The sequence below is a fragment of the Bicyclus anynana genome, chromosome 17 (assembly GCF_947172395.1).
Source record: "Bicyclus anynana chromosome 17, ilBicAnyn1.1, whole genome shotgun sequence".
NCBI lineage: Eukaryota > Metazoa > Arthropoda > Insecta > Lepidoptera > Nymphalidae > Bicyclus > Bicyclus anynana.
The window spans coordinates 378,139-390,729 of record NC_069099.1 but is presented as its reverse complement, the minus strand read 5'-3'; the positions used below and the strand labels follow the sequence as shown (position 1 = coordinate 390,729).

At 39.5% G+C, this 12,591-nt stretch overlaps 2 protein-coding genes across 2 annotated transcripts; both read left to right on the top strand.

Annotated features, from left to right (window-relative positions):
* Positions 1-357: 357 nt before the first annotated feature.
* On the top strand, positions 358-1,142 carry LOC128198910 (uncharacterized). The gene has a single exon (XM_052886562.1). The coding sequence runs from the start codon at positions 388-390 to the stop codon at positions 1,132-1,134; it is 747 nt and encodes a 248-aa protein (XP_052742522.1). The 5' UTR covers positions 358-387; the 3' UTR covers positions 1,135-1,142.
* A 730-nt stretch (positions 1,143-1,872) lies between these two features.
* On the top strand, positions 1,873-10,945 carry LOC112049307 (uncharacterized). Its single transcript, XM_052886674.1, has 10 exons — positions 1,873-3,658; positions 5,130-5,249; positions 5,524-5,745; positions 6,525-6,863; positions 7,299-7,623; positions 8,207-8,399; positions 8,977-9,086; positions 9,446-9,704; positions 10,185-10,341; positions 10,680-10,945. The coding sequence occupies exons 1-10, from the start codon at positions 1,873-1,875 to the stop codon at positions 10,943-10,945; spliced, it is 3,777 nt and encodes a 1,258-aa protein (XP_052742634.1).
* Positions 10,946-12,591: the final 1,646 nt, after the last annotated feature.

Sequence of the window (12,591 nt, the reverse complement as noted above, 5' to 3'; positions counted from 1 at the left end):
TTGGAGTAGGTTGTAATGTTCCGGTTCCGGTCTTTAACGTGTAAACACCACTGTGATTTAGTCCGAAACAAAACGCCTATTTTAAAATATTTAAACGTGCACTTTGATACCATCACTGCTAAGAACAACAACAACACAGCTCCGGAAGACGTACAACAAATAACTTTCAGATATTAACCAAGATTTACCAAGAAAAGTGAAGCGGAAAGTTTACTCCATAAATTGAGGTTAGAATATAACTTGTCATTTAACTCGAACGTCAATTTGAATTTGAAGTTTAACATATCTGTCATCGGACACGTCAGTTTGTTACGTTGGTATCGACGCCAGTGTTGTCAGAACAAAAAATATTTTTACGTTCCTTTTCACGAAACTGTACGCAGCAATATGGAAGAACAATTTCAAATGCTGTTCGATAAAATGAAATTAGAAATGCAGAAACAGACGGCTGACTTAAAAGAATCTCTTACGCAAAACTATAGGGATTATATGGATGAAAAACTTAATCCAGTCATTGAAGAAAACCAACAATTGAAACAAAAAATTACCAATCTAGAGAAAGAGATAGAATACTTGAAAAGAGACAAGAAAAGTAACAACATAATTATTTTTGGGTTGGATGAGACAGAAAAGTCAACAACGGAGTTATTTAAGAGTGTCCAGGAGACCTTTCAAGGGGACTTGAATATAAATGTAGAAGAAAATGAAGTGAACAAACTGTACCGCTTAGGAAAAAATAAAGTCGAGAACAAACCAAGGCCAGTGCTGTGTTCTTTTACAAACGGATGGAAAAAAGGCGAAATTATGAAATGTAAAAGGAGTTTTAAGAAAATCCATGTATCAGAGGATTACTCGAAGGAAGTTCTAGAGAAAAGGAAAGCTTTGCAACCACAACTGCTAGAAGAGAGGAAAAAGGGAAACACAGCTTTTTTAAAATACGATAGGCTAATAGTCAAGGAACCCACTACTGATAAAAGGAAGAGGGAAGCAACTACTTCACCACAGTCACCATCTAAAACACACCCCCGAAAACAACAAATGTTAAGCTCTATTAAAACTAATAGAAAAAATGCCTTCGATGTTCTGAGACCTCGATCAAACTCTTTGACCAACAACATACACAAAAATCAATAGCAATCAACAAATGGGAAACGGGAAAATCGAACAATCTGTACAAACCAACAATCAGAAAAAATACAATCTCCCCCAAGCCGACTGGTCCTCGTGGGGGAAAAAGACCACAACCCTCCAACAAAACAGTTCAAGAAGCAGAAAGAAACAAGAATGTATATTGCAGCCCTTAATGTACTCACTTTAAAAAATGAAGAAAATCTTACCGAATTAATGTATGCCTTGGAAAAAATTAAATGGGACATCGTCGGTTTAAGCGAAGTAAGACGAATGGGTGAAAGAATTGTCACATATCCAGAATTTATACTTTACCATTTAGGGACAACTCCAGGGCATCATGGGGTTGGCTTTATTGTTAAGAAACACCTTGCGAATTATATAGAAGGATTTATTGGAACATCAGAGCGCATAGCATTGATGAATTTGAAGATACCAGGGTACAAAGATCCGTGGTCTGTAATACAAATATATTCGCCTACAGAACAGTCTGATTTGGAAACCATAGACAAATTCTACCTCGACCTACATAGAACTATTCAAAATTATGCCCATAAAAACCTAATAGTAATGGGTGACTTTAATGGTCAAATTGGAGCAAGACGCCCCGGAGAAAACACAATAATTGGACCGTACACGTATAGTAGCAAAACCAGAAGTAGGAATGGGGAAAAAATCACAAATTTTGCGCTGGAGAATAATCTAATCATTTTAAATTCTAAATACAAGAAAAACAAGAAAAAAATGTGGACCTGGACTTCGCCAGACGGCAAAATAAAAAATGAAATTGATTTCTTTATGACTAACAGGAACAACTACTTCATCGACTTCAACGTCATCAGCCAATTCAACTTCAATACAAATCATAGACTAATCAGAGCCGAACTAAAAACAATCCAACCAAGAAAACCAAGACCTAGACAAGGACCAAGAAACAGTAAACTTAGCAAACTTCAAATGGACCAACTAGCAAGGACTCTCAGAGACAAATTTACAGATTTCAAGGAAAGCACAATGCACCTAGGAACACAGGATAAATACAACTGGATAGAGAATACCATTAAAGCTGCAACACATCACGCTACAAATACAAGAGTTGAACCGAGAAAATGGCTTACATCTACCTCTTTAAAATTACTAGAACAAAGAAATCATTTAATCAACACAAAAAGTGAAAAGGACAGAAGAAGACGTTTAGCAGAAATCAGTAGAAATATTAAAGAAAGTATAAGAGCGGATAGGAAAAGAAATAGAATGGAAACTATTGAAAAGTACATAATGAAAACAGGTGGTGTCAAAAAAGCCTATAAAGAATTAATCAACTCAAAGGACTGGATCGTTAAAATGAAAAGAGGATGTGGAAAATGGAATCATCACAGAGCAGATATTTTAGGGATTGCTACATCTTACTACAAAAAAATATATGAATGCAACATCTCACAGGACGAAAGTGATCTAACAGAGACCTCAGACATCCCTAACATTCTTTACGATGAAGTAGAAAAAGCCATCATTAGTCAAAGGAGGGACAAAGCACCAGGGCCTGATGATATTACTAACGAAATTCTAATAGAAAACAAGGACTGCATGACACCTATCCTTACAGAAATGTTTAATGAGATCATGATCACCGAAACTATTCCACAGCAATGGACAGTGTCTAACATCATCCTTTTGTATAAGAAAGGGGACAAACATGAAATCGCAAATTACCGCCCTATTAGCCTTATGTCCAACATATATAAGATATTCGCTAAGATTTTATTAAAGCGAATTGAAAGAACATTAGACGAACAACAACCCATTGAACAGGCGGGTTTTCGTAAAGACTATTCGGTGATCGACCATATACACGTAGTACGCCAAGTCTTAGAAAAGTATGATGAATATCAGCGTACATACTACATTGCATTCGTCGATTACAGCAAAGCATTCGATTCCTTGTTTCATGCAAACATATGGGAGACCCTAAAGCAACAAGGAATTGAACATAAATATATTCGTTTAATAAAAAATGTATATAATCAAAGTACTGCGAAAATACAACTGGAAAAAAAAGGCGAACAGATAAGAGTAGAAAAAGGTGTCAGACAAGGTGACCCTCTTTCTCCAAAACTATTCTCCGCTGTACTAGAATCGATATTTAGACGTCTCCATTGGGAAAATTTAGGAATTAATATCAACGGTACCTCACTAACGCATTTGAGATTTGCAGACGATGTAGTGTTATTTGCTAATACATCAGAAGACATAACAAGAATGATTACCGAACTGGCAAATGAAAGTGAGAAAGTAGGGTTGAATTTGAATCCAGAGAAAACAAGAGTAGTAACTAATGGAGAGAAAACCACTATAATCTCAGGGAAAACGGAAATCGATTACACAGATGAATACATATACCTAGGACAGCTAATGACCCAAAAAGATTCTGTAGGCAAAGAAGTAGAAAGAAGAATAACCAACGGCTGGAAGAGATACTGGAGTTTTAAGGAAATAATGAAAGATAGAACGCTTCATATAAACATGAAAAGTAAACTTTTTGATACATGTGTACTACCTGTCCTTATGTATGGCAGCCAAACTTGGGCGTTAACAAAACATACACTAAGCAAACTCGCGACCTGCCAACATGCAATGGAAAGGAGCATGTTAAATATAAAAAAGTCAGACAGAGTGAAAAAATCTGTCATAAGAAACAAAACCAAAACCATAGATATAACAAACAAAATCAAAAGGCTCAAATGGCGGTGGGCAGGGCACACAATAAGAGGAAAAGACAAATGGAGCAAATTTGTGACACAATGGTACCCCAGAGAAGGAAAAAGAAGAAGAGGTAGACCACAAAAAAGATGGGACGACGACATCAGACAAGTAGCAGGCGTGACGTGGAATAGAGTGGCTGAAGATAGACAGGAATGGAAGAGGTTGGAGGAGGCCTTTGCCGATTGGCAAACAGATTTCCAAAAAATAACCAAGAAACAGCTACTACACTCATAAATCTTTCGTTTATGTTTTTAGTTTGTAAAAATTAATAATCTGAATAAAAGGCTATTATTATTATTATTATTATTATTATTATAGGTTGTAATGTAAAAATAATAAATGAAGTCTAGCTAGAAGAATAGCTCTACGGTTAGAGTGTGTAGTTATCTCAAACTATACATTTGAAACTAAATCTTTATAAAGGGGTAAGCTTAAGAATTTCGGGAAACTGCGCAGTTCTATTTCTGGGGTGTGATTCCGCTATTTTATACTCGTTGATGTGATATTCGCCTATTACAAGGGAAAATAAAATGTCCCTAACAACGAAGGTGCCATGGAAATGTGCGATGCGATCGCTGTAACTTTACAGAATGCAGGGACTGAACTGCGCAGTTTTTGACCGACACGCACTTGTCCGGTTTGTTATTATTTTCAAACAAACGATGGTATCCCAGAATTGTCAAACGGTCACACAGTCAATGAACAAAGTCCCTCATGCCCCAAGCGACGTCTTCAGGCATTTATCTGTAATTTTAATACACATGATTAATAAATACAGAGATAGTGTGATGAGTAGGTATAGCGTTCATTACAGCCTATACTGAGACGTGGTCTGCAGACGGAGTAACATGTTGACGCTAGTTGGTGAGCGATATTAATTATTATTTGAATTTTGAATAGAAGCTCAAAGTAGGAAGTTCATAAAGAATTGTGAATAAGAATGCTGTCTGAAAAACTGATATATTACCTGAATCCGACAAGCGACAACGTCATCTAAACCAGCTAAAAAACCTATATATCCTTTATATGTATATTGGTAGATAATAGTTACGTATTTGCCTTGATTTCATAATTGATATTTGAGTATTGTAGACATGAGGATGTTTGTTAGGGTATGGATCGCTTGGATTCGTCAATTAGATCTTGCCTAATGAAAAAATAAATCAATTCAATCAAATTATTTACTACCAAGGTCACCTGGCCTTGTATATGCATAAGTAATTTGCCCCAATTACCAGTGTTAGCGGCAATGGTCGCGTGCGCGGCAGCTGTCACCGTGGACTTGGACAGTCAAGATGGCGTCAGCCTGCGCGTGCAGGAAAACACCGCCGGCGGACTGAGCATCATCATGCAGAGAAGTGAGTACTGCCAAGTTTTTGACGTGATAACCTCTTACAAATCGATGCACGCACGAAAAAGCATACAAGCGAGAGAGAGTAAGAGATAGAGAGGCACGATCAGCGTAAGCGTTCGGCTTGTGACTGATCTATCTCTTTCACTCTATCGGAAATGTTTTCATATGACACTATCACGTAAAATTATCGTTCGTAACTAGACAACTATGCTTGGCCAGTATGTTTCATTGAATTAGCCAGCAAGAGAAAATAGCTTACGATGATGTATGTTCTACAGACACATCAACGACAACGACATCGTCACATCTGATGTGGCTTGGGCGATATGCCGGTGCAGTGGGCAGCAGCAGCTCAGGGGAGGAGCTGGTGGTCCACTTCGCCGGCAACCAGACCCTGCACCTCAGCAGCCGCGTCATACACGAGCCCAAGAGCGGCACCGTCATCAGCGTGGCGTGGAAGGCGCCCGTCGCTGCACGGTTGGTTGACTGTCTCAGCTTGGGTGAGTCATCCCTGCCCTTTTACACTGCTGGTTGGCGGACTCACAGACATTGTTAATACCGAAACCAACGGCTTAAGTACATTAACTGTACAACTTTGTGTTAAGAATTTCAACCGAAAGTTTCCTGAAAGAAAGCAAAACTCATAAATTAATAGCTCGACTCAGAACCTCATGATGAAGCCATGAAGACTAACCATTGGACCAACTATACGAGGCAGTTCTAATGAGCAAACCGAAGATGGTAGCTGATTAATTATTTTAGACATTGTTTTGCACTAATTGCAATCGTGTCCAGCTAAGTTTTGAAGAAACAGTTATCATTCATAATCTTCCTGATAATTTTCATTAACGCTGGTTCAGGAATCGTTGAGTGTAAGTAGCTTGATAAGTATTTACCTTAAAGGAGAGACTGTTCGGTAGTACTATATACACCAACTACTTTAAAACTATAATCTAACTCCTCAATTATGAATACAATAATTGTTTAGAATAATATTAGAAATATTCCGGAATAGACTGACTATACCTAATAGAGTCAGTCTATTCCGGGAACTTTGTTTGGCTTTAGATAAAGTGGTGACATAACAACACGTATCTAAACTGAACTACGCTTGCGTATCTCATCATAGAACTGAATCTGACCAAGCGCATATACAAACTGAAGGTTCGACGTTCGTTTCGTAAAAATAAGTTAATAGGTTTCCTATTGTATTCTTCATCACCTCTGTGATGATGCAGGTAATTTATAACTTAGAATACAACCTTAAAATCACTACCAGGTTCCAATAACTGGTATGGCGGTCCGCAGCAGAAACGTCAATATTGGCCTATCGAAAACCTAGTCCTCGCGCAGTACTCCTACGTCACCAAAGAAGCCGACAACTGCGCGGTAGTGGAACCATACTGGCTCGGCTCCGACGGCACGTACGTGTTCGTCGACAGCAAAGTCCCACTGTTCGTCGACCAGAACGTTATAGAGAAAAAAACCACGTGCTTCATCGCGGAGGTGAAAGCGCCATATTCCGTCAAGAGAAGGGATCGCCTGGAGATGACCTACGTCATCGGGATCTTCGATAACGTCCGAGAGGCTCACGAACACGCAGTCGCCACTGTTTTAGGTATATTTTCTTACCATAATCATCGTCATTATACCAATCGTAATCAGGCACTATGCATTTGCAGTTCATATGGTTACAGGTCATATGCCTCTTTAAAGCAGGATCAGCGCTCTTTAGTCTCTATTATTAGCTTTTTAAATTATAAAAAAAAACAATCTAATCCTTGCGGGAATCTTAAACATTGAAGTAAGTGGCAGTTAGGATTCCATAGTGAGAAACCTCGTCATAAAACGCGTCGTCTTAAGGATTGGGCATAAATATAAAATTGCAAAAAAATGGTGCCAAAGACAAGCAAAAGCATCTTAAGGTGTCGATAGAAGCTTTTGTCTTGCTCTTCAGAATATGCCTCCCCCAAAAGCTTTCATACTTTGTGATCTAGAAATACTATCTTCAAAAAAGTTCCTGATCAATTTAGATGATCCCATCTTCTTTCAGGTAAACCGACAGGATACCCCGACGAGAGGATGATCAAATCTCCAATTTGGTCGACATGGGCCCGCTACAAAAGCGCAATAAACCACGACGTCGTACTACAGTTCGCAGATGACATCATCCGCTACAATTTCACCAACAGCCAGTTCGAGATCGACGACCTGTGGGAGATATGCTACGGCTCTCTGACGGTGGACGAAAACCGATTCCCGAACATGTCCGACACGGTGAACACTTTGAAGTCGAAAGGGTTCCGAGTTACGATGTGGATGCATCCGTTTATCAACAAAGGCTGCGAACCTTGGTACACCGATGCGTTGAATGACAAGTAAGTTTTGAAAATAGAGAAGAGTAACGGAGAAAGAACACCGCCCTAAGGCACACCTGCATATAAATTACTCATCGAGAAGATAATTTTTCATCAACCCGAATAACATGATTACGATCATAAAGATAAGACCGAAACCAACCCAAAGCTTCAGGAGAAATATTAATTGAATTTAGTACTACCAGGAGAATTTCGAAATAGACTGTATAGAATGCATTCGAAAAGTCAAGTAAGGTAACAACTGCAGTAACGAGCTGGTTATTTATTGTGTATCTAGCCCTGAGCCCAGTACGAAACCCAGATTGATATGGATTTAGTATATTATTGGAGATAATTCGATTATTACTGAGCTGATCGGCCAATAAGGAACCCTTGTTAAATTAGTGAGAATTAGTAAATTTTTCAGCTACCAAATTCATTCTAAAAAAGAAAATACCATAGGTTTATTAATTGAAGAGGCTCTAGCTCGCAAGTCGCAAGCTATGTAGTAATCTAACATTTAAAAAAATATGATTAGCTACGTGACGATTTCTCGGGTCCTATTCAATTCGCCATGGATCTTAAATGGTATTCTCTTCTCCAGCTACCTGGTACTTTCGGAGGAAGGCTCGGAGGTGACGAGCTGGTGGAACAACAACGGCACAACGTCCGCCCACGTGGACTTCACCAAGCCGGCGGCGCGCCAGTGGTACCACGACCGCGTACAGTACATCCACGACACGTACGGCATCGACAGCTTCAAGTTCGACGCCGGTGAGACCAGCTGGTCGCCTCAGGTAACCTGTCTTAACGATACAATAATAATAGTTACCACCATAAATATTTCTGTGCTTATAGAGCTGCAAGAATAAGTCAGGAAGATAGAAAGATACCTGATGGATTGATGCTGATTCCCTGGAAAATGGGACGAGCCCCATTCCTGCTGCGACGCTACTTGCGTTGACACATTGGCTCCGTATTATAACAGGAAGACAGTATCAAGACCGGGATACGCAGCAGAAAATGCTGAAACCAGTATGCGTCTCTAACTGAGAGTTACATATTATTTGTTTCTTATGCTGTGGAGGCACTTGGACTAAGAATCGCAGTGCAAAAATGTTTTGAAATTATTTCACCGTGGATATTGTCAACAACATGTATTCTTGCCACCATTCCAAGTGGACATCATTTGTCCTTAATTTAGTCTAACTCTTTTTATCTTATGGTAGAATACGATACGACAAGAAACTCAGATGTACGATACACACAAACAATTATAAGAATCCCTACCTTCTCTGGCATTTTTTCTTTCCCTGACGAATTCCTGAAAAAGTCTGTTGAAATAATGTAGGCCATGAAGATCCTATGTACCAGATCCCCGTTCTGCAAAGTGACTTGGATGAGCAGCCTTCATCTATAACAACGGAGTATGTCAAGAGCGTCGCCAAGTTTGGACCGATGGTGGAGGTGCGATCGGCATACAGGTGTGTATTACAATCTACTAAAATGCACAAAATATGTGCAAAAACACAAATATATTTTTATGTTAAGTATAAAAAGATTGAATCCCCGTGTGCCTCGGAAGGGCACGACAGACATTCAGATGTCATTATCAGATGTTAATGATAATGATCACTAAAGAATCAAACTTTAAAGCCTTATTTATTGCATTGGAGCTATATATTTTAAGTTTCACATAATCTCTCCTATACAGTGGGAGGCTGGAACTATAGTGGGCCGTTAAAATAGGCTGAATGTTGATGATGGCATGTAACATAATGTACTTAGAGAAAAAGAAATGTCTTTTCATTTCAAATTAAGTTACCTACAACTTTTAACTCAGATCGCAAGAGCTCCCAATCTTCGTGCGTATGATAGACAAGGACACGTTCTTCAACTTCGAGAACGGACTGCCTACCCTCATCACGACGCTGCTGCAGATGAATATGAACGGCTACACGCTGGTGCTGCCCGACATGATCGGCGGCAACGGATACAACGACGGCAGGCCCAGCAAGGAGCTGTTCATCCGCTGGCTGCAGGCCAACGTGTTCATGCCGAGCTTGCAGTTCTCATACGTGCCCTGGGACTACGATAACGAGGTCTGTCTGTTACACTACCTACTAGTTCTACTCATCATTATCACTGCAGCCTTGGATCGAGGTTTGCCGGTCAATACGCGAAAAGTTCGGAATATCTTCGCGTGATCGAATCAGCAATGAAGAGATCCGCAGAAGAAACATACCTCAACAAGCCGCAAAGCTGAAGTTGCAATGTCTAGGGCATATAGTTCGAAGAATCGATAGAAGTTGGAGTCCCAAGTTGATTCTGCACCAAAATGCGCAGTGTTGGTCAAACTCCCCTAGGTGTGCCAAATATAATTAAGCGGATTGCGGTTAGCCATTGGATGCAGGCAGCTCAAAATCATGTTGTTTTGAAGTTCTTAAGAGAGGATTGTGTTCAGCAGTGGGCTATCGGCTGATAATGATGATGATGAATGATAAGGCGAAGGTGTGAGACGGCTCCTGTCCTGTGAACGTCCATCAGCTGATGTGATGATGAAGATAATGACGGTTGTGCAGACGGTGCAGCTGAGCCGCGAGCTGGTGGCTCTCCACGAGCAGTACGCGGGGGAGGTGGTGCGCGCCTTCCAGCGCTCCGTGGCGGAGGGCGCGCCCGTCAACCCACCCATCTGGTGGATGGACCCCACCAACACCGACGCACATGCGATATGGGATGGTGAGTTTAACTATTAACTGAAATAAATACCAACCAAACGAATCCGAGCGACAACATTACCCAGATCCGACGGAACATCCTCTATGAATGTTTTAATGCGAAAGTGGACGTATCAAGCAACTAGAGTATTGTAGAGTCATAGACATATGCCAAGGACATCCCGTTTCAGAGTAAAACATTCTTATAGGATTTTCTGTTTCAGTTATCGCTTGGATTCTTCTTTTTGTTTGCGGAAAGTAGTCAGCTAAATCAATTACCCACCTATTCCCTAAAGTGGCAAAATAAATAAACGCAACCTATCATTCTGATTATTATCATCTTTCGGATGCCTTTCTCAGAGTTTCTCCTCGGCGAGGACATATTAGCGGCGCCGGTGGTGACCGAGGGAGCGACCAGTCGAGACATCTACCTGCCCGCCGGCCGCTGGCTGGAGCTCGGCGACCCCGAGCTGGTGCGCGAAGGGCCCGTCTGGATCAGGAACTACCCCGCGCCTCTGAACGTGCTGCCGTACTTCATCAGGGAGCCTAGTCCGAGCTCTGCTACTACTCCTTGCGTAGCTGGAATGCTGTTGCTTTTTGGATTTATAACAAATATTTTCAATTAATCCCTTAAGTTTATTAAAATTGAAAAACACTATATAGGTAATTTAATTTATAACAAGTACAAATCAACAGGAATATTTGTCTATAGCTATATTTTTAGACCTTATTTGCAAATAGAATAGATATAATTATAATAAGCCGTATGTCCTGTATTACAATACAGGACATACGGCTTATTATAATTTATAAAAAAACATACATACATACATACAACATACATGTTGTTGTTTACAAAAGACCTTGTAAACGCTACTCTTCAGTAAATCAATCTAATCCATTTATAGAGAGTCCTAGTATTATAAATTGGAAACTAAGTCTGCCTGAGTGTCTGTTATCTTTTCACGGCTAAATCGCTTAATCGATTTAGTTGAAAGGTATAGAAATAAATTAGACCCTTGGGCAGAACATAGGCAACTTTTTACCGCAAAAGTCTACGTTTTCCGCGTTATAAATTTGTAAAAAACGGATTTTTACGCGAACTATCGCGGGCGTCCGCTAATTTTAGAACAATTTGCTAAGTAGGTAAGTATCTAAGTATATTTAGTTTTATTTATTTATTACTATCACAAAATTTGTAATTTTAATAAAGTCATTAAAATTTATGTAAAAGGTTTTGTTTTCTAATTAAGTAGGTACCTACCTAGTGTATCCTAAAAAATTAATTATGTTTCTGCTGAGATGCGAAAAATAGCTTAATCTATACTTATAATAAATCTGTAGAGAGGTCAATTCTGTACATGAAATATATTTCCAAAATAACTATCAGGGGGTGATTAGTGATCGATACTGATGCCAAAAATGCAATCAGTAAAATTTTTGTCTGTCTGTCTGTCTGTCTGTCTGTCTGTCTGTATGTTCTTTATAGAAACAAAAACTACTGGACGGAATTTAACGAAACTTGATACAATTATTCTCCATACTCCTGGGCAGGTTATAGTATACTTTTCATTACGCTACGATCAATAGGAGCAGAGCAGTGAAGAGATATGTTGAGAAAACGGGAGATGTTACTCGATTGTTTAAGCTTCCGTCGCGTGTACAGCCTTAATGGTTAAAGCTACATGGAAATCATGTATGACGGAAATGTTTTCCTTAAAATTATCTATAAAAACACAACAGCATATATATGTCTATCTTTTATGGTTGACTCACAATAACACGTGTAACTCCCGATAGCTTAGCAGTTCGAAGCTTTCTAATTATATTTATCTACTGTTATGTTTATAACACTCATCACTCATCCCTAAAAAAGTTAACATTATTACCTATTCAATAAAAAAAGAATCATAAAAATCGGCAATGAAACACCAAAGTTATACAAGAAATACGCTAAGCCATCGCGCGTGAATACTAATTCATGCTATATGGATTATTTTTGTGTAACGGTTGCCGCGCTCGATGCGACTCGCGGGGGGGGGGGGGGAAATAAATAAAGAAGTGCAGCCTTAATGAGTACCTAGGGTAGGGGTAGGGTAGGGTATGGGTAGGGTTGGGATAGGGTACGGTAGATGTAGGGTAGAATAGGGGTAGTTGAAAGTTTACAACGACTTTCACGCGGACGAAGTCGCGGGCGTCCGCTAGTCAATAATAAAAATCTTAGCTAATTACGTAATAACGTAAATTCGTTAAATAAGGCAGAAGGTCCCTT